Here is a 23,374-nt window from a genome sequence, read left to right as displayed (position 1 = left end):
AGTTGTCAAGTTTATTTCAAAACAAATTTTTGAAATATGCTTTCTATATCCTTTTAAACTCTGTAAAATCTGTGGTAATGTCTCCTAGATCTTGATACTGCAATTTAAAAAAATGTATAATTGATACTGTGTAACAGGAAGAAAAGGTTTAAAGGTGCAGTGGAAGTGGGAGGGGTAGGGGAAAGGAGAAAAGGGAAAAGAAGAAATATGAGAAAAGGAAAAAAATGGAAACAGAGTCTTTGCAAATAGGGAAGGGTGGAGGGGATCAAGGGAGTGCAAGGGAAGGGGAAAAAAAAGGAACAAAGGTACATCATGTAAAGATACAAGATCCCAATGATGAATGTAACTGTAATTTATACAGAAAATGTACCATTAAATTTAATGGGAAAAAAAAAGTCTAGAAGAGTTTTGGTGGAGTTCTTGGCGTCTTTGATATACAGTAATATGTCATCTGCAAATAATGACAATTTGACTTCTTCATTTTCTATCTTTATTCCTTTTATTTCTTTCCCTTGTCTAATTGCCATGGCTAATGTTTCCAAAACTATATTGAATAGGAGGGGTGATAGTGGACATCCTTGTCTTGTTCCTGATTTTAGTGTGAAGGATTTCAGTTTTTGACCATCTAGTGTGATATTGGCTGTTGGCTTTTCATAGGTGGCTTTTATCAGATTGAGGTAGAGACCGCCTATTCTGATTTTTTGTAGGGTTTTTATCATAAATGCATTGTGGATTTTGGCAAATGCTTTTTCTGCATCTATTGAGATAACCATATGGTTTTTGTCCTCGTCTCTATTGATATAGTATTACATTGATATTGTATTACATTGATTGATTTGTGTATGTTGAACCATCCCTGCATCCCTGGGATGAATCCCACTTGATCAGGGTGTATGATCTTCTTGATGATCTTCTGTATTCTAGTTGCCAGTATCTTATTAAGGATTTTTGCATCTATGTGGATTAGTGAGACTGGCCTATAGTTCTCTTTTTTGGTTGGGTCTTTCTCTGTTTGGGGGATCAAGCTGATGCTTGCTTCCAGTAATGAATTCAGGTGTACTGCTTCCCTTTCAATTTTGTTGAAGAGTTTAAACAGTAGTGGCAGTAGTTCCTCTCTAATTGCCTTGTAGAATTCAGTGGTGAAGCCATCAGGACCTGGTCTTTTCTTGGTTGGCAAGTTTTTAATTATATTTTCAATTTCATTGATTGATATTGGGTTGTGTACAATTTTTAGTTCTTCATTCAACTTTGGTAATTCATACATGTCTAGGAATCTGTCCATTTCTTCTGTGTTTGCCATCTTATTGGCATATAGGTTCTCAAAGTAGGTATTGATGATCCTCTGGATTTCTTCTGGGTCTGTTGTAATTTCACCCTTTTCATTCCTAATTGCATGGATTTGGGCCTTTTCTTTCCTTTTTCTGATAAGTTTGGCTAAGGATTTGTCAATTTTGTTTATTCTTTTGAAGAACCAACTCTTTGCTTCATTAGTTTTTTGATTCATTCTCTTAGTCTCCATTGAATTGATTTCTGCTCTGATCTTTACAATTTCCTCCCGTGTATGAGCTTTGGGGTTGTCCTGCTCTTCTTTTTCTAGAAGCTTGAGGTTCAGCATCATGTTGTTTAATTGAGCTTGCTCTGTTTTCCTAATATGAATATTCACTGCTATGAATTTCCCTGGTAAGGCTGCGTTCATTGTGTTCCATAAATTCCTGTATGTTGTACTGGCATTGTCATTTAATTAAAGAACTGTCTGATTTTTTTCTTTAATTTCCTCTATGACCCACTGGTTATTCAGAAGTGTGTGGTTCAGTTTCCATGTGTTTGTGATGTTTTTGCGGTTTCTTTTGCTATTGATCTCCAATTTCATCGCACTATGGTCTGATAATATACAGGGGATAACTTCAATTCCTTTGCACTTACCTAAATATGTTCTATGAGCAAGTATGTGGTCTATTTTGGAGAATGACCAGTGTGCAGCTGAGAAGAATGTGTATTCTGATTTTGTGGGGTGGAACACTCCGTAAACATCTGTTAAGTTTATTTGTTCAAGAGTTTGATTGAGTTCTAGTATTTCATTGTTTGTTTTTTATCTACTTGATCTATCTATTTGTGACAATGGGATATTGACTTCCCCCACTACTATTAGTGCATATATGACTTTTCATGTCTGTTAGTATTTGTTTTATATAGTTGGGTGCACTAGTGTTTGGTGCATAGATATCTATTGTTGTCATCTCTTGCTGTTGGATTCTTCCCTTTATAAGGATGTAGTGTCCTTTGTCTCTCTTAATCAGTGTTGGTTTGAAATCCACTTGATCTGCAAAGAGGATAGCCATTCCTGCTTTTCTTCAGGTTCCTGTCAAATGGAGTATTGTTTTCCACCCTTTAACTTTCAGTCTGAGTTTCTTTTTTAATTAAGTGTGTTTCCTGCATGCAGCATATTGTTGTATCTTGCTTCTTAACCCATTCTGTCAGTCTATTTCTTTTGATTGGTGAGTTGAGACTATTAACATTGATTGTTACAACTGATACATATTGAGTTACCATTGTCATGTCTTTTTGTTTTTGTTTGATTTTCCCCCTTTGCTTTCAATTTCTTGTTGTGCCTGGTGTATTCATTGTCCTGGGTTTCCTGGGGTTGTGATCCTCGTCATCATTTCCTAGGATTTTGTCTAAAATTTTTTGGAGTCCTGGCTTGGTATTCATGAGTTTCCTAAGGTGCTCTTTGTCATGAAAGTATCTTATTTCACTATCAATTTTGAAAGATAGTTTTGCAGGGTACATCAATCTTGGTTGGAGGTTGTTTTCCTTTAGTGCTTGAAATACATCATTCCAAGCTCTTCTTGCCTTGAGGGTTTGCATTGAGAAGTCTGCTGTGATTCTGATGGGCTTTCCTTTGTATGTGATGTTTCTTTTCTCTAACTGCTTACAGAATTTTGTTCTTCTGTTCGGTTTCTGGAATCTTAACAATTATATGCCTTTGTGTAGACTTTTTTTTATCAAGGCTAGTTGGAGTCCTATATGCCTCACTTATGTGTATGTCAGCTTCTTTACCCCTGCTTGGGAAGTTTTCTGCCATCACTTTTGTGAACAGTTTTTTTTTTTTTATGTCATCTATACTCTTTCCTGTTTCTTCATTGACTCCAATCAGTCTTATGTTATCCTTCTTTACATCGTCTAGAAGCTGCTGGATTGATTTCTCATGGACCCTTACAATTTTAAAGAAATTTTTCTTTTCCTGGTCACTAATTGCAACCTTATCTTCTATATCTGAAATTCTGTCTTCACATTTTCTCACTCTGCTACATAGACTTTCAATGGAGTTTGTAATCTCCTGGAAATCTGTTTGCATCTGTTTTATGGATTCAATTTGTTTTCTATTTTGGGATTCCATCATGTTTCTCAGCTCCTCTATTTTTTTATCTGTATCCTCTCTAGATTTATTAATCATGTCTTGGACTACAGGCACAATCTTTGCTGTTATGTGAGAAACTATTTCTATTTTAATTTTTTCCAGATCCTCTTTCATTGCTAGTTCAGGGAGTCCAGGAGGTTGAGTATCATAGTGTTACATCTTGTTTCCCTTTGAGGTTGCTGTAGGTGATCTGGAAGTCTGGTTCTGAGGCTTATTTACCTGTCTTCTAATTTTGACGCAGGTGGGGTTGCATTCCTGGCACCCGCATGGCTCACCTCCTCTGTGCTGGGAGCCATGGCATGCCTACCTGGAAGCTTCCTCTATGTTGGGAGCCATGGCATGCCTACACAGAAGCCTCCTCCTGCCTGGGAGCTGTGACACAATGACCTGGAGGCCTCCTCTGTGCTGAGAGCCATGGCACGCCTACCCAGAAGTCTCCTCTGTGTTGGGAGCTATGGCATACCTACATGGAAGCCTCCTCCTGCCTGGGAATCATGGTGTGCCAACCTGGAAGTCTCTTCTGGGCTGGGAGTCATGGCACACTGACCCAGAGGTCTCCTCTACACTGGGAGCCACAGCACACCTACACAGAAGCCTCCTCCTGCCTGGGAGTCATGGTGCGCTGACCTGGAAGTCTCCTCTGTGCTGGGAGCCATGGCATGCCAACCCAGAAGCCTCCTCTACACTGGGAGCTATAGCATGCCTACTCAGAAGCCTCCTTCTGCCTGGGGGCCATGGCATGCTGACTTGGATGTCTCCTCTGGGCTGGGAGCTGTGGCATGCCTCTCAAGAAACACATTTAACATACAAAGAAATTCACGGACTGAAAGTCAAAGGATGGAAAACAAAACTCCTTGTGACAGCAACCTAGAAGAAAGCATGGGTAACTATTCTATTTGCAGACAATGTGAACTTGAAGCCAAGACTGACCAAAAGAGACAAGGCTATTATATACTTGTTAAGGGAAAACTTCAAGAAGAAGCGCTAACAACCATAAATACATATGCACCAAATACTGGTGCACCCAGGTATGTAGAACAAATATTAACAAACATGAAAAATCTAATAAGCACTAATACAATTGTAATGGGAGACATTAATACCTCACTGTCACAAATAGGTCAACTGGACAAAAAAATCAACAAAGAAATATTAGAACTGAAACAAACCTGTGAACAAATGGACCTTGTGGATCTCTACAGTGTTCCATCCCACAACATCAGAATACACATTCTTCCCAGTTGCACATGGGACATTCTCAAAATAGACCACATACTAGCTCATAGACCATGCTTAAGTAAATGCAAAGGAACTGAAATTATCCCATGCATATTATCTGACTATAGTGCAATGAAACTGGAAATTAACAGCAAAAGAAACCACAAAAACTCCATAAACAGATGGAAATTATATAACACCCTCCTGAACAACCAATGAGTCACAGATTAAATTAAAGAAATTAAAGAGTGCCTACAATTAAATGATAATGCTGATACAATATACCAGGACTTATGGGACTCAATGAACAAAGTCCTAAGAGGGAAATTTATAGTGGTGAATTTTCACATCAGGAGGTCAAGCTCAGATAAATAACCAAATGTTGAACCTCAAGTGTCTAGAAAAAGAAGAAAAAGGGAAGCCAAAAGCTCATATGAGGGAGAAAATTATAAAGATCAGAGCAGAAATTAACCAATTGAGATGCAAAAAACAATACAAAGAATCAATGAAGAGTTGGTTCTTTGAAAGATTAAATAAAATTGATAATCTCTTAGCCAACTTTATCAAAAAAGGAAAGAAAAGACTCAAATTCATGCAATTAGGAATGAAAAGGGTGAAATCACAATGGCTCTTGTGTAAATCCAAAAGATCAATACCTATTTCTAGAACCTGTACACTAATAAGATGGAAAACACAGAAGAAATGGACAGAATCCTAGATATATGTGAATTATCAAAGCTGAATCAAGCAGATATAAAAATTCTAAATAAAAATTCAAGTCAGTCAATGAAATTGAAAATGTAATAAAAAGCTTACCAACAAAGAAAAGCCAGATCCTAAAATTCACAGAAAAGCTTGTCCTCTGTACATGAAGTTTGGATTCAACTATCTCTAACATATACCTGTACTTTGTACACTGAGTTGAAGGCAGAGAGAAGAAGGTGAGGAAGGAATGGCTCAAGGCCTAAATGGTCATTTTAGAAGATACCTCAGATTACAACCATTGCTACATATGCAATTTTATCAGTTCTGTATGATAGCAGACACGTTCTTGAATGAAAAATCTAGTTCTATCAACAACTGGGATCTCCTTCCATTAAATAGCTTTGCCCAGCAAGAGAAACCACTAACAGAGTGAAGAGACAACCCACAATGTAGGAAAAATTTTTATCAGCTGTTCCTCAGATAAAGTCTACTATGTAGAATCTATGAAGAATTTAAAAAAATCAGAACCCTCAAATTTAAAGACCCAATCCAAAAATGGGCATCTGAAATGAACAGACATTTCTCAGACAAAAAAGCAGAAACAGAAAATAAACATATGAAACAATGCTCAATATCACTGGTCATTCAAGAGATGCAAATGAAAACAATGCTGAGATTCCACCTCACTCCTTTTGTAACTAACACTCCTTTTGTAACTAACACCTTTTGTAATTTGTGTTAAAATTCACAGAAGGGTTGTCTTCTGAAAAGGACTTTTGGAAGTATAATTGTAAAATCACCTTTAAGTGACATATGTGCCTGTATTACATGTGACAAGAGAAGAAATTGGAAGAAATGAAGGATTCTAGGCCAGAAGACATTTTCAAGTATAACCATTGTTACATATGTGTAGTTTATTTAACACTATTCTATATACTGGACAAAGCTGAGTCCATATTGAAACATCTAGTCCTTCTCAGTGTTTAGAAGTGCACAAAGTATGTTAAAAGTAGAGGTAGTAAACAACACATTTTGTAGATATCCTTTTGTTAAAATTAATAATGGAATGCTGTCTTTAGCAAATGTAATGACCAAACCACTGATGTGAGCAGTAGACATATTTGTGTTAGTTCAAAGAGGAAGGAGGAAAAGAAAGTGCAGAGGGTGCTGTATCAGTGCGGTTCTGGTGAAGCAAGACTGATGACTGTCCCTGTGATTGTGTACTTTGTTTCACTTTCCTATATATATAGTTTTATATAAAAGATAAAGGAGTCCTAATTTACTTCTAGTCTTTCTAAATGTTAAAGAGGTCGCCAGTGTATGACAGAAGTAGAATTAGTAAACGAATTTGGAGTTTAAGTTGAGTACACTTTGTGTTAAAATTCATTAGAATGTTTTTAAAAGCACTTAGGAAACGAAATCGTTAATCCTCCTCTAAATATTACATATGCATATATTGGTATCTGGGTTAAAAAGTATGGAGAGGGGGTTCTAGACCAGAGCGTTCCTACTTAGATGATACTTTAAAGTTATAGCCTTTAAGTATATGTTTGTAATTTACACAATGCTACTATAAGTATTGGACAGTTATGTTCTTGTTGGAAAAATCTAGTCTTTTCTAGATGTTTAAAGTTCATACATGTAAAAGTCAAGGGCTAATGTAACATGCTTTAAGTATTTTCTTTGTTACTTCAGAGGAATGGTTGTATTTTGGGAATAGGATTGTTAAATTTGATGTCTTGGAGAGTATGCTGGCTACTCACGGGTTGCAGGAGGGGAAGTGTAGTATGCAAAGAAGGAAGTGTGAGTTCAGATTGTCTTGCCATTGTTCTATATGTACATTTCATTTAATACTTCTGGGTGTTAGAGGATAAGTCAGTCCTACTGCCCAAACTGTGTTAGAAGTAGCAAAATAATCCCTAGATAAATGTCCTTTCATTGGTTTTTAGGAAAGAATGGTCTTCTGGAAATGGCCTTTGTTAAAGCCAGCTCTTCCAGCTACATGTCCTCCTGAACTTAGTCACAGACGTGATCAAGAGAGAAAAGGGTAGGGGCAAGGGTGATAAGGGCTCTTTGCTAGTATCTCGAAACCTGGAAGATGATTTTAGTTTGTAACCATAGGCCTGTATATGCATTTTTAATAAAGTACTTGGGCTTATTGTACACAAAGTTCATATTCTATTGCACAGCATCGAAGCTTTATAGGTGTTCTGAAGTGATAATGTATGATAAAATCTAGAGGTAGTGAGTTTGGCAACATTTAAATATCTTTTTCTTAAGTATCTTATTCTTATAATTGATAGAAAAGATACATCTTCGAATTGTTAAAACACTTCTAGGCAGTGTGTATCAGGACTTATCACAAATAAACATACAAGGAGAAGTGTGTGCAAAGTGTTCAGATTTACATTTTGGTGAGAACAATCAATGCGTACATGTCTTCTAGCTATGCTGTAGGAGTATGCTAATAATTCAGTGGGAATATACCTTATATGCTAATATTGATAGTAGAGATCTAATAACCCTCTGACATATGACTTGGTGTACTCTGTTGCTTTATGTCTTATTTTATTTTTTTATTTATTTTATTTTATTTTATTTTATTTTGGTATCAGAGATCGAACTTGGGTCCCTGCACTTGCGCAGCAGGCAGCAAAACCACTGAGCTAAATCCCCAGCCCTTTATGTCTCATTTTAAAGGGAGCATTAAGGAAATGCAGTATTGTAATAGGAGCTTTGCCAATACTAGTATCTGGAGGCCTATTGGCATTTTTATCTTCAGTGAAAGAAGAAAGAAAGGCAGGATTATAATTATTTTCTAACAGATTGAGTGGGTGTAGTGTATTCTTAGTTATTAAAAATACTCCTGTAGCTTCTTTCATCACTTCTGGAACCAGGTCTGAGAGTAGGGTTGGCTAAAAAATAGGCTGGCCTCTGTAGTACCACCACCCCCACCCCCAGTGCCAAGGAGAAGAGCTGCCTGCAGTGCCGAGGTGGAGCCTTCCGGTGCACTGTAACACCGCCCCCCCCAGTGCTTACCCCCAGCACTGAGGAGGAGCCTTCTGGGCCACTGTACCACCTCCCCAAGTGCCAAGGAGGTGGGCCATGTGGGCACCAACAGCACCCCCCGACCCCATGCCCAGTGAAATGAGAAGACACATAAACACATAAACACATAATCTCAAAACCAGATTTCCAGATCACCTAAAGCAATCCCAAAGGGAAATGAGATGGAGAAATCTGATACTCAACCACCTGGACTTCCCAAACTGGCAACAAAAGAGGATCTGGAAAAAATGAAATCAGAAATAATTTCTCAGATAACAGCAGACATTGTGCCCATACTGAAAGACATGATTAATAAATCTACAGGAGACACAGATAAAAAAATAGAGGAGCTGAGGAACATGATGGAATCCCAACACAGGAAACAAATGGAATCCACAAAACACATGCAAACAGATTTCCAGGAGACTAAAAACACCATTGGAAGTATATCCAGCAGAAAGAACCACTATGAAGTCAGACTTTCAGATATAGAACGTAAGATTGCAATTAGTGACCAGGGAAAGAAAAATTGCTTTAAAATAGTAAGAGACCATGAGAAATCAATCCAGCAGCTGCTAGATGATGCAAAGAAGAACATAAGGATGATCAGGGTCAATGAAGAAACAGGAGAGAGTGCAGATGAATAAAAAAAAACTGTTTACAGAAGTGATGGCAGAAAACTTCCCAAACGGGGAAAGAACTTGACATACACATAAATGAGGCATATAGGACTTCAACTAGCCTTGATCAAAAAAAAAAAATCTATACACAGACGTATAAGAGTTAAGATTTCAGAAACCCAGCAGAAAAACAAAATACTACAAGCAATTACAGAAAAGAAACATCACGGTTCTTAATTTTTCCCCATTCCTAGCCCTCCCTTCACCCCCTCCACCCTTCCATATTTACAAAGACTTTATTTACATTTTTTCCATTTCTCATCATTTTTCCTTTCCCTTCTTTCCTTTCCCCTGCCCCTTCCACTACCCCTACCCCTTTGGACCTTTTCTTCCTAGTTGGCATTATCGATTATTCATTCTAATCATTGGTACATTTTAGGTATACAACATAATGACATTCATCACTGGAAATTTGCACCTTTACATAGTCTCTCTTGGTTCTTATTTTTCACCCTTGCCCAGCCCTCCCTTCAACCCCTCCATTCCTTCCTATTTACAAAGATTTTGTTCCTATTTTTCCACTTTCTCATATTAATCCCATTCTTTTCAGGTGCACACAGGTGATTCTTCAAAATATACCACATAATCACTCATAGAACATGTTTAAGTAAGTGCAAAGGAATTGAAGTTATTCCCTGTATATTATCAGACCATAGTGTGATGAAATTGGAGATCAATAGCAAAAGAAACTGGAAGAATTTCATAAACACATGGAAACTGCACAACACACTTCTGAATAGCCAATGGGTCACAGAGGAAATTAAAGAAGAAATCAGACAGTTCTTACAATTAAATGACAATGCCAGTACAATATACAGGAATCTATGGGACACAATGAAAGCAGTCTATGAGCAGTGAATACTCATATTAGTAAAATAGAGCGAGCCCAATTAAACAAGCTGATGGTGAACCTCAAGCTTCTAGAAAAAGAAGAGCAGGACAAACACAAAGCTCATACAAGGGAGGAAATTATAAAGATCAGAGCAGAAATCAATGCAATTGAGACTAAGAGAAAGATACAAAAATCAATGAAGCAAAGAGTTGGTTCTTTGAAAGAATAAACAGTATTGACAAACTCTTAGCCCAACTTATCAGAAAAAGGAAAGAAAAGGCCCAAATCCATGCAATTAGGAATGAAAAGAGTGAAAATACGAAGGATCCAGCAGAAATCCAGAGGATCATGAATACCTTTGAGAACCTATACACCAGTAAGATGGAAAACACAGAAGAAATGGACAGATTCCTAGATACATATGAATTACCAAGGTTGAACGAAGATGACCTAAAATTCTGAACATCCCAATATCAATCAATGAAATTGAAAACATAATTAAAGACTTACCAGGTAAGAAAAGCCTGGGTCCAAATGGCTTCTCTGATGAATTCTACAAGACATTTAGAGAGGAACTACTGCCACTACTGTTTAAACTCCTCAATGAAATTGAAAGGGAAGCAACACTCCCAAATTCACTCCTGGAAGCAAGGATCACCTTGGTCCCCAAAGCAGAGAAAGAACCAACTGAAAAAGAGAACTGTAGGCCAATGTCACTAATGAACATAGATGCAAAAATCCTTAATAAGATACTGGCAAATAGAATGCAGAAGATCATCAAGAAGATCATACTCCCTGACCAAGTGAGATTCATGCCAGGGATGCAGAGATGGTTCAACATATGCTAATCAATCAATGTAATACACTGAATTAACAGAGCCAATATCTAGAATGTATAAAGATATCAAAAAATTAGTGCCCCCCCATCGAAGACCTAATCAAAAAGTGAGCACCTCAAATGAATACACATCTCAGAAGTATAAATGGTCAATAAATACTTTCAAAAATGTTCAACAACCCTGTCCACTAGAGAAATAGAAATTAAAACAACTCCAAAACAAAACTAAAACCTTCCAAGTGAGCTGTCATAATGTCTCCATATCCTAAATCCAATGGTCTATTGCTTCTCAGCCTTTTGGCTAAGATCAAGTTTAATCCAATGGTCTATCTATATCATTCTAAGAATGCACCCTGGCTGTTAGAAATTTCCTTTTGGGTTTAAAGGTTTAAAGTGATGTTTCTGAAAAACAAAGTTTTGGCTCACTAAAAGTAATACTCCTCTCATGGAGAGATGGGGTCAATTTCCTTTCCCTTATGTCTGAATGAACTTTTTACACATCTGACCAGAAGGTGATAGTGCATTATAAAATGCTAGGCTAGAAGAAAACTCATCCCATAGAAATCCTACTTTCTCAATACAAAGTTCATTTAAGAGCTGTGATATACCACCCAAACAGTACTTCTGATGAATCTGTAAAAACTAAAACATAAAGGACAATTTTCAGACATTTCTTTGCAGTTCAAGGGGAATGGTGATAATGGTATAGATGGAGTTAACATAAGCTAACCATAACATAGATAATTCAAAGAAAAGTTATATAAAAACCACTTAACAAAGGGCAAAAACAAGTAAAATACATTGTCTATAATTGTTTTATCTCTTCTCATTCTTGTCAAAACCCTCATTTCAAAGCATTGGGAAAATTTTTTTTAAATAATAGATTAACATTTTCTGTTTTGGGCTTCTAAGTCATAAGTTATTACGATGGTCAAATATTGACAGAAGTTTTGGGAGAAGACTCTAGGATCATGACAGTTACCAATGGGATGAATTTATTTTTAAGAAAATTGATTAGTGCATTATTTTTATATAAAATAATTGAATTTATTCAACATGATGGTCTCCAGTTCATCCATTCCTTACAAATGACACAATTTCATTCTTTTTTATCTATAGCCCATTGAGCAATACTCCATTGTGTATATATAATTTTTTTCCATATCACATTTATTAGGACATTTTAGGTATACAATACAGTTACATTCATGATTGGAAACTTGTACCTTTACATGATGTACCTTGGGTCTTATTTTTTCCCCATTCCCCTGCCCTCCCTTCAACCCCTCCATCCCTCCCTATTTACAAAGACTTTGTTTCTATTTTTTCCTCCTCATAATTTTTCCTTTCCATTCTTTCCTTTCCCTTACCCCTCCCACTTAACCTACCACTTTAGACCTTTTCTTATTACACATTATCAATTATACACTATGATCCTTATTTATACTTTAATTTTTCACACCAGAGAAACTATTCGGTATTTACAGATGTGTGTCCTATTTATTTTACTTAAGAGTATGGCCTCAATGTGCATCCATTTAGATATAAATGCCTCGTTTCTCATTCTTTATGGCTGAGTAGTCCTCCATTTTATTAAAAAGAAATATCTTCTTTATCCATTCTCCAGCTAATGGGCACTTGGGCTGTTTCCAAGCTTTAGCTATTACAAACTGTGCCGCTATAAACATGGGGGCTCATATATCACTGTGGTATTCTTTTAATTCTTTTGAGAAAATCCCCAGCAGGGGAATACCTGGGTCAAATGGGACCTCCAGCCCTAGTTCTTTGAGGTATCTCCATACTGATTTCCACAGTGGTTGCACCAGCCTGCACTCCCACTAGCAATGGAAAAGGGTTCCTTTCTCCCCACACCACTGCCAGCATTTGTTATTGGTTGATTTCTTGATAGCAGCTGCTCTTTCTGGGGTGAGGTGGAATCTCAGTGTTGTTTTCATTTGCATCTCTTGAATGACTAATGATGTCAAACATTTTTTCATATATTTATTTGCTGCTTTTACTTCTTTTTCTGAGAAATGTCTGTTCATTTCAGATACCCATTTGTGAATTGGGTGTTTGAATTTGGGGGTTTTGATTTTTTCAGTTCTAGATATATTCTAGATAGCAGTCCTTTGTCTGAGGAATAGCTGCTAATAATTTTTTCCCAGATTGTAGGTTGTCTCTTAGCTCTGGTGGTGATTTCTCTTGCAGTGCAGAAGCTTTTTAATAAGATGAGATCCCACTTGCTGATTCTTTGTGCTAGTTCCTGTGCTACTGAGGTTTTGTTCATAAAGTCTTTTCCTATGCCAATGTCATCAAGAGTTCTACTTAATTTATCTTCCAGCAAATTTAGTGTTTCTGTTTTAATATTTAGATCTTTAATCCACTTCGATTTTAGTTTAGTGCATGGTGATAGGTATGGGTCTAGTTTTAATCTTTGGCAAGTAGAAATCCAGTTTTTCCAACACCATTTCTTAAATAGGCTATCTTTCCTCAAATGAGGGTGGTTGGCTCCTTTGTCAAAGATGAGGTGACTGAGTATGTCTGGAGTTGTTTCTGCACTTTCTAATCTATTCCCCTGGTCCTCAGGTCTGTTTCTTTGCCAGTACCATGCTGTTTTTACCACAGTGGCTTTGTAGTATAATTTCAAGTTGGGGATTGTGATACCCCCAGCCATGTCTCTGTTGCCTAGACTTGCTTTTGCTATTATAGGTCTCTTCTGGTTCCAAATGAATTTTTTGATTGTTTTCTCTAGTTCTGTGAAGTATACTGTTGGAATTTCAATCGGCATTGCATTAAATCTATATAGTAGTTTTGGAAGTATGACCATTTTCACTATATTGGTTGTTCCTACCCAGGAACAAGGGGTGTCTCCATTTTCTCTATCTTCCTTGATCTCCTTTTTCAGAGTGTAGAGGTCTTTTGGTTCCTTTGTTAGATTGATTCCGAGATACTTCATTTTTTGTATGCTATTGTAAAAGGAATTGTTTCCCTAATTTCTCGCTCAGTGAGTCTGCTATTTGTGTACAATAAGGGTATTGTTTTTTGAGTGTTGACCTTATATCCAGCTACTCTACTGAATCTGTCAATTCAGTCTAGAAGTCTTTTGGCGTAGTTTTTTGCATCTTCTATGTAAAGTATCATATCATCAACAAATAATGACAGTTTAACTTCTTACTTTCCTATCTTTATTCCTTTTATTTCTTTCCCTTTTCTAATTGCTGTGACTAATGTTTCCAGAACTATATTGAACAGGAGTGGTGATAGTGGACATACTTGTCTTGTTCCTGATTTTAGTGTGAAAGTTTTCATTTCTTGACCATTTAGCCTGATATTGGCTGTTGGTTTTTCATAGAAAACTTTTATCAGGTTGAGATAAAGACCATCTATTCCAATTTCTGTAGGGTATTTATCATGAATAGGTGTTGGATTTTGTTGAATGCTTTTTCTGCATCTATTGAGATGATCATATGGATTTTGTCCCTGGCTCTGTTAATGTAGTGTATTACATCTATTTATTTACAGATGTTGAACCATCCTTGCATCCCTGGGATAAATCTGACTTGGTCAGGGGGTATGATCTTCTTGATGACCCCCTGTATTTTGTTTGCCTGTATCTTGTTGAGGATTTTCGCATCTATATTCATTAGGGAGACTGGCCTGTAATTCTCTTTTTTGGTTGGGTCTTTCTCTGCTTTTGGAATCAAAGTAACCCTTGCTTCCAGGAATGAATTTGGAAGTATTGCTTCCCTTTCAGTTTCACTGATGAGTCTGAAGAGTAACAGTGATAGTTTGTCTTTAAATGTCTTGTAGAATTCAGCAGTGAAGCCATTAGGACCTGGGCTTTTCTTTGTTGGTAAATTTTTAATTATGTTTTCAATTTTACTGATTGTAATTGGGGTGTTTAGAATTTTTATATCTTCTTCGTTCAACTTTGGTAATTCACGTGTATCTAGGAATCTGTCCACTTCTTCTGTGTTTTCCATTTTTTTAGAGTACAGTTTCTCAAAGTAGGTAATGATGATCCTCTGGATTTCTGCTGGATCTATTGTGACTTCACCTTTTTTGTTCCTAATTGCATGGATTTGATCCTTTTCATTTTTTTCATAAGGTTGTTTAAGGGTTTATCTATTTTATTTACTCTTTCAAAAACCTACTCTTTGATTCATTGATTTTTTTGTATCTTTCTCTTAGTCTCCACTGCATTGACTTCTGTTACAATCTTTATAATTTCCTGCCTTGTACAAGTTTTGGATTTCTCTTGCTCTTCTTTTTCTAGGATCTTAAGGTTCAGCATTAAGTTGTTTATTTGAGTTCACTTCGTTTTTCTATTATAGGCATTCACTGTTATGAATTTATGTCATAGAACTGTTTTCATTGTATACCACAGATTCTTGTATGTTGTATTGGCATTATCATTTAATTGTAGAAACTGCCTAATTTCTTCTTTAATTTCCTCTGTGACCCATTGGTTGTTCAGGAGAGTATTATTCAATTTCCATGTGTTTGTGGAGTTCTTGTGGTTTCTTATGCTATTGATTTCTAATTTAATTGCACTATGGTCTCATAATATACACAGGATAAGTTCAATTCCTTTGCATTTACTTAAACATGTTCTATGAGCTAGCATGTGCTCTATTTTGGAGAATGACCCATGTGCAGCTGAAAAGAATGTGTATTCTGATTTTGTGGGGTGGAACGCTCTGTAGACATCTATTAAGTATATTTGTTCTTTTTTTTGGTACCGGGGATCGAACTCGGGTCCTTGCGCTTGCACAGCAGGCAGTGAAACCACTGAGCTAAATCCCTGGCCCTAAGTCCATTTGTGCAAAAGCTTGGTTCGGTTTTTATATTTCATTGGTGATTTTTTTTGTCAAGATGATCTATTTGCTACAGTGGCATATTGAGGTCCCTCACTAGAATTCTATTAGTTATTAGCTTATTTGGTTTTTCATGTCCATTAATATTTGTTTTGTATAGTTGGGGACATTATTATTTGGTGCATATATATTTATGATTGTCATCTCTTCCTCTTGGATTGTTCCCTTTACAGGGATATAGTGACCTTCTTCATGTCTCTTAATTAGTTTTGGTTTGAAATCTATTTTGTCTGTAAATAAGATAGCTACTCCTGCTTTTTTCGGGTTCCTGTTGCATGAACTGTTTTCCATCCTTTTACTTTCAGTCTATGAATTTCTTTTTGAATTAGGTGTGTTTCTTGTATACAGCATATTGTTGGATTTTGTTTCTTAATCCATTCTGCCAGTCTATTTCTTTTGATTGGCTAATTGAAGCCATTAACATTGATAGCTATAACTGATATGTGTATTGACTAAGGCTTGTCATGTTATTTCCTGTTGTTGGCTCTTTTATTTTTTATTTTCCCCCCTCTCCCTTTAATTTCTTACCTTGCCTGATGGCTTTACTCTGTTGGGCCTCACAGAGTTGTGACCTTCATTGTCTTTTTCTAGGATATTTTTTTGTTTGTAGTGCTGGTTTGGTATTCATGAAGTTTTTCAGGTGTTCTTTGTTGTGAAAGTGTCTTATTTTGCCATCAATTTTGAAAGATAGTTTTGCATGATACATCAATCTAAGTTGGAGGTTGTTTTCCTTTAGGGCTTGAAATACCTCACTCCAGCCTCTCCTTGACTTGAGGGTTTGTGTTGAAAAGTCTGATGTGATTCTAATGGGCTTTCCTTTGTATGTGATTTGTTTCTTTTCTCTAACTGCTTGTAGCATTTTCTTTTTCTGTTGGGTTTCCGGGAGCTTGACTATTACATGTCTAGGTGTACATATTTTTGATTGTGGCTAGTTGGAGTCCTATATGCCTCTCTTATCTGTATGTCAAATTCTTTTCCTGTTTGGGAAGTTTTCTGCTATTACTTCTGTGAACAGTTTTTTGAATGTCATTTGTACTTTTTTTTGCTTTTTTGTGGACTCCTATCAGTCTTATGTTATTCTTCTTTGCATCATCTAGCAGCTGCTGGATTGATTTCTCATGGTCCCTTACTATTTTTAAGAAATCTCTCTTTTCATGGTCACTAACCACAATCCTATCTTCTATGTCTGATATTCTATCTTCACATTTGCTCAATCTGCTGTGAATACTTTCAGTGGAGTTTTTAATCTCCTGGATATCTGTTTAAGTCTGTTTTATGGATTCCATTTCTTTCCTATGTTGGACATTCATGGTTTCCATTTCTTTCCTATGCTGGGCATTCATGGCTTCCATCATGGTCCTGAGCTCATCTATTTTTTTAAATCTGTTTCTCTTCTAGAGTCTTTAATCACGTCTTTCATTCTGCTCACCATCACTGTAGTTATCTGGGAAATTATTTGTTTCAAATTTTTCTAGAGCCTCATTCATCTATTTTTGTCATTTCCTGTGCTATCAGTTCAGGGTGTCCAGGTGGTTATCAGATTTTTCCACCTTGTTTCCCCTGGAATTTGCCTCTGGTGAGCTGGAAGACTGGATTTGCACCTTGCTTAGGTGTCTCTTCATTTGTATTTTTGTTGTTGGTGCTGTTTTTGGTTTAATTCCTGGATTGATACTTTAATATTGCTTATTCTAAGTATTTTTTTAAGTATTGCTTTAGCTATTCTGGCTCTTTTGCACTTTCATATGAACTTTAGGACTGTTCTAGTTCTGTGAAGAATGTGAGTGGTATTTTGATGGGGATTGCATTGAATCTATAGATCTCTTAATATGTCTATTTTAACATTAATTCTGCCAATTCTTGAACATAGGAGGTATTTCTCTCCTCTAATGTCTTCTCCAATGTCTTCAGTATTCTATATTTTTCATTGTAGAGTTTTTTTGTTTGTTTTTGTTACTTTCTTGGTTAGGTTTCTTCCCAGTATATTTTAATTTTTGCTTTATTTATTTAATTATTTATTTTGGGACATGGTCTTGCTTTGTAGTTTAGGCTGATCTTGAATTCACTATGTAATGCAGGCTGCCCTTGGATGTGGATGATCTTCTTGTGTCTTACTTTCTCATTTTTGAGTCAAAATACCTGACACCCACAAGTTAAAGGAGGAGAGGTTTATTTTGGCTTACAGTTTGCAGAGGCTTCAGCCCATAGTCAGTTGGCTCCAACACAAGGTGGCATAGCAGAGGGGCATGGCAGAAAAGACATCACTCATGATGTGGCAGGGGTAAGCAGAGAGAGAAGGGAGAAGGGAGATACACCCTTCCAGGCCATGCCCTAAGTGACCCACCTCCTCCCAATATCACATTTAAATTTAAACTCATCAATGGAGTAATCCACTGATGAGTATCACACAGTCCTGGTCCAACCACCTCCCAAAAGCCCCACCCATGAACACATGAAGCTTTGGGGGGCATTTAGATATAAACTATAACATCCTGCTTCAGCCTCAAGAGTGCTGGGATCATAGGCATGCATTCACCAAGCCCAGCTCCTAGGTATTTTTTTTTAATTAAATTCTTTTATTCGTACATTGTAGGTATTTTTGAAAGCGATTGTGAATGAAATTATTTTCCTGGTTTGTTTTTCAGTGGGTTCATTATTGGTGTACAGGAAAACTATTGATTTTTGCATTTTTTTCTTATTCTGCCAATTGGGTGAATTTTTTTCCAGATCCAAGTGTTCTGGTATTTGTTTTCAGGGTCCTCTATGTGCAAATAGGGACATTTGGACCCTTCTTTCCTATTTGTATCTTTTTATTGTCTTTTTCTTGCCTAATTGCTCTGGCTAAAACTTGAAGTACTATATTGAACAGGAGTGTTAAGAATGGATAACCTTGGGTTGTTCCTAAGTTTACCAAAAATTGCTTTCATTTTTTTTCTGACATACAGTATGATATTGGCTATGGGTTTGTCACATATAGTTTTCATTAAATTGTGGAAAGATCCTTCTACATTTAGTTTCTTCAAGTTTTTATCAGGAAACATTGTATTTTGTCAGATGCTTTTTCTCCATTTTTTGATAAGATCATGTAATTTCATCCTTGAAACTATGTAGTGTATTATATTTATTGACTTACATATGTTGAACCATCCTTGACTCCTTGGGATGAAATCAACTTGGTCATGGTACATGAACTTTTCATGTGTTGCTGAATCCTACTTGGAGGTATTGAGGACTTTTGGACTTAATGTTTATCAAAGATATTTGTCTGTAGTTTTCTGTTTTCAATGAGTCTTTGTTCTGGAATCAGTGATACCGGCTTTGCAAAATGAATTTGGAAGACATGATTATGTCTTCCCTTTGCATTTCATGGAAGAGTTTAAAGAGCATTTGTATTATATATTCTTTAAAGGTCTGGTAAAATTCATCAGTAAATTCATTTGGTCTTGAGCTTTTCTTTGTTAAGAGGCTTTTATTACTGTGTAAATTTTATTATGTATTATTAATCTGTTTAGATTTTTTAATATTCTCTTGGTTCAAATTTGGTAGGTGATGTGCATGTATAAACAACTATTTCTTACAAGTTCTATAAATTATTTGAATACATATTTTCAAAATAGTTTCTAAAAATTCTTTGTCATCTCTAGGTTTTAAAAATTTGGGTCTTCTCTCTTTTCAATTAGTTTGATTTGGGTTTGTCAATATTATTTATCTTTTCAAAGATCCATTGGATCTATATAGTGCTGTAGTTAAAACTGTGATGTTTCTTTGGTAATTTTTTGTGGGGTCTGATGATCTATCTATTAGTGAGAGTGAGGTATTGAAATCATTCACTATAATTATATAGGGTGGCTTTTTAATATCCAAATTATTTAAAAAGGGCTTGATCCCTTAAGATGTCAATCACTTTTAAAACAACTAAAAGGGATGATACTCTATTTTGCAGAAAGCAGTAAGTAAAGAAATTAAATCAATCAATGATAGACACATTGACATTTTCTATGCTGTGTAAGATTTTACAAAGGTAAAGTTGCTTATCTAAGGTCTTATTGATAAGAAGTCATGGAGAAAAGGCTAGGAATCAAGTTATAGTCATGTTTACCCTAATCTATCTGTTTCAATATACTGAACTGTTTTTATAGAGGCACACATGAGATATGAACATTAAAAAAAATACGCAACTTCAAACATGTAATCTGGTGAGCTCAATCTAGAATGTTAATTGAGTGGAATTTAACTAGGTGATTGATTCAAGTATCTAAGGACATGGTACATGCTGCTTTTCTTGACTGCCCAACTGATTTTAGACATTCTAAAGTTGAAGAAAACATAGTAAAACCTTTTTCCACATTCCAGTCTGTTTCATCTTGGATTCATATTTTGCTGGCCACACATTAGGTTCTGTAAATGCTTGGAAAAGAAATCTCAAATAAAGCATGAAGGCCCAAGGTTGGGTTTTTAGAGATGCGTTGAGTATATTTTCCCCTTTATTTATTCCCTTTGAAATGGCATGCTTTTCAAAGCTTATATAATGATAGCTGTTAGGAAAAAAAAAGTGGAGGAGGAGCAAAACAAAGGCACAAGCTCAACAGGACAGGTTTATTTCAGAACAAACCTGAGAGGGCCGTCCCTGGCACTTAGACCAGACTGGTAACTCTGGTACAGGCTATAAGATCATTTATAGGGCCATGAGCATAAAGGAGGGTTGTGAAAGGAAAAAGTCAAAATGGGACTTTCAAGAGGGAAGAGCAGTGAAAAGGAGTTGTGGCTACCTTCCAAGGACAAGGCCTGACAAAGTACAGGGAGTGGTGGTTGCTTGTTAAGAGAAGGGCTGAATAATGATAGGAGTTATGGTCTCTGGGCCTTATTAAGTGGGATGGAAAAGGCCCAAAGTGGTCTCTGGTCAGCCTAAGATGGCAGCAGTCAGATTCCTTTAACAGCCTTATACAAAAAAAGGTAAATTCATGACTATATGTACTAGAACAAAGATGTATCAGAAGTGAGGTATTTGTGTACTAGAAACTTAGAAATGCCAAGTATTTTGTCACTGAAGAGCTGAAGGATTTCCAAAGTCAACATAAGCCACAAGGTTACACACAGAGCCAGATCAACTCTGGATCCAATACCCAAGATCAAGGCCATTTACTGATAAGAGCAGACCTTGAATTATATTTATCAAGGTCCTTTTTTATTTCAAGCCACTACAGCTGTTTGGGGACATCAGCATCGCACTACACTTGTAACTTTGATCCTTTGTGTATTTTATTTTTTCTGTTTATGTTGAGGTAATTTTTATTCTTAGGCTTGTAAACTTTAGTCAAATGACATTTAAAAAAAACCTAATTCTACTTAATAAATAACTCTCACCCCACCTTTTTCTGCTGAGGACCTTTAACGATTTGGCTCAAAGACCAAATTTCTGATTAGAGACAGAAAAAAATAAGTAGCTTTATTTAAGAGAGAAAATGTGGAGTTTCAAGAAGCATCTAGTCTCCAAATAGGAGTAAGGAGTTCAGACACAACAGTACATGCCTGGGAGCGTGGCATGGAGCAAGGTGAACAAAGGAAAATCCCTAAGAATGGGCAGCTGAAAAGACTTTTGAAAAGAGAAAAACTCAGTATTCTACTGTAGTTGTTTGCATTGCTGCAATACTTCTATCTCCTTCCTTTGTAATCTCCTTGTGTTAAAGCTGAATGTTAATAAAAGGTCTTCAAATTAAAAGCAGGCACATGAGGGGCAATGGGATAATCATTCATAAGTCAAATGAATTAAAGAGGCAAGAATGCTCATGAAAATGAAATCTGCTGGGAATGTGGAAGGATGTTGGAAAGGGTTTTTGACTTCCAGAGGACATAAAATGTAATTTGGAGTCAATTTAATCTAGTAATAAGAAGAAAAGGAAATCACTGCTACTCCTGGTAGAAATATCTATGGTCTATGTCTCTGTTTCTGCCTCTCTTGGAAATACATAAATATCTCTAAATAACTTTTTATTTTTCTCAGTCTTGGAAGGCATTATTAGCTTCTATTTTATTACGTAAATACTCCAGAGTACTGAGTACCTTTTCCAGAGCCACACAGGAATGAGTGGCAAAACTAGGAATTAACAGATTAGTCTGATTCCAGAGCAATGTTTATTCCACCAGGCTACACAGAATTGAAATACATAGTTGCAATAGGGGTTGAGGCATCTCTGGTGACTTATGACTTTAAAAGCTGTTTGTCAGATATTAGTGACTCTAAGTATATATTGTTCTAAACATTCAGATCTCTAAAAAAATAAGCAGGATAATACAAAGCAATTAACTATTTTGCTAAATCATGTTTCATTTTATCTTCCAACATTCATTGGTTCATTACCAGAATATGTTTTCTTGGGTGAATTTGCTCCAGAAAATGCTTCTGTACTTTTAACAGAAATTGAAGCAATTAGAAACTAAGTGTAATGAAACTACAAGAAATAATTCAGGGCTGGGATGTAGCTCAGTGACATTGTACCTGCCTGGTAAGCGCAAAGTCCTGAGTTTGATCCCTGGTTGGGGGAGAGAGGGAAGAAATCATTCATTATTGACAAATGAAGGTGAGGGAGAAGATGATGTGAAATTACTGGGAAAGTAAGCTAGATGTCAATTAATGCATATGAGATTAGATATTCATCACAATCGTGAGCAAATGAAAATCTGTAATAAGGATCACAAGAAAAATTGGGGATTTAGTTAAGAAAGAAGACATTTAAAAAGACCTTATCATGGCTGGATCTAACAGTTGAGGATGACAGAAATTTGAGTCCAATTTTGGGAGAGAATTGGTTGAAGGGTGAATAGCTGAGGTAATTCAAGCATTTATGCAAATCACTTTCCAGGGAAATGTGATGTTTGACTCTACTGAGGAGCAAGATAAGGGAAATATAAAGACATCAGAAGTGTAGGAACATTCAAGGTCAAAATTATTTCTTATGCCCTTCAGTTTGGAGAGAACAGGAGATGGGAGAGAAGGGGGGAGAACAGATAGCATTTTAGACAATCAATGGCTACAGGAGATTATGAAGAGCAGTAAAAAATGATATTGTCTTAAATTAAGAATTAGAATGTGACAAAGTGTCAGAGATTTTTGGAGTTTTTAATGCTAAAAAGACCTAAGAGAGATGAATAATCATGATACACGGATACTCAATGGCATACAGATAACAAAAGATAATTCACAAAGTTCTGGGGTGGAGGGAGAGAAAAAGAATTGAGTGAAAATAATGAAATCAAGTGGAAGTTTAAAACAGTAAGTGATTAATAAGGGATAAGAATTAAGAAAAAACATTGTAGATGGGTCACCCATCAGGATGGTAATGGGGAAAAGGCAGTAGTTTTAAAATTATGCATTATTTCATATAATTCTCAGTATCTATAGTAAGATTCAGTAAGAAAGAGTTAAAAGGTCACCAGATGGTAAATTAAGGCACATGTCAAACCCAGGCCTGCCTCAAAAGCCCTATACCCCATCACGATTAACATTTTTGTGTTAATGACTATTAACATTTTTTGAAGAACATTCTAGTATGAATTTAAATTTTATATATAGCCAAAATATTATCATATATCAAAAAATTAATCAGTTTTCCACATATCTTGTCCATATGTTACAAGTTGCCCTCCAAATGTCATGTACAGCTCATCTGTCCATAAAGGATCCAGTCCAAGTCTTCTTACTCTGGCCACACCTTACTGCTCCTTCATTCTAGAAGCTTTTTCTTTTCATGACACTGACCTGTC

General features: G+C 36.2%; 1 protein-coding gene across 1 annotated transcript in view; it reads right to left on the bottom strand.

The window, feature by feature from the left end:
* Positions 1–23,374, bottom strand: part of Ubxn2b (UBX domain protein 2B) — a 79,779-nt gene that overhangs the window by 11,346 nt on the left and 45,059 nt on the right. The window contains exon 5 of the mRNA XM_087190349.1: positions 1–23,374. This exon is cut by the window's left edge and continues 11,346 nt beyond it. Within this exon, the coding sequence (XP_087046475.1) occupies positions 758–1,696 (939 nt within the window). The 5' untranslated portion in view covers positions 1,697–23,374 and the 3' untranslated portion in view covers positions 1–757.

Source organism: Heterocephalus glaber, unplaced genomic scaffold (genome assembly GCF_053883595.1).
Source record: "Heterocephalus glaber isolate CG9 unplaced genomic scaffold, H.glaber_assembly_v1.0 deba00001553, whole genome shotgun sequence".
Classification (NCBI taxonomy): domain Eukaryota; kingdom Metazoa; phylum Chordata; class Mammalia; order Rodentia; family Bathyergidae; genus Heterocephalus; species Heterocephalus glaber.
Note: the sequence above shows the minus strand (reverse complement) of the source record. Positions and strands in the feature narration are given on the sequence as shown.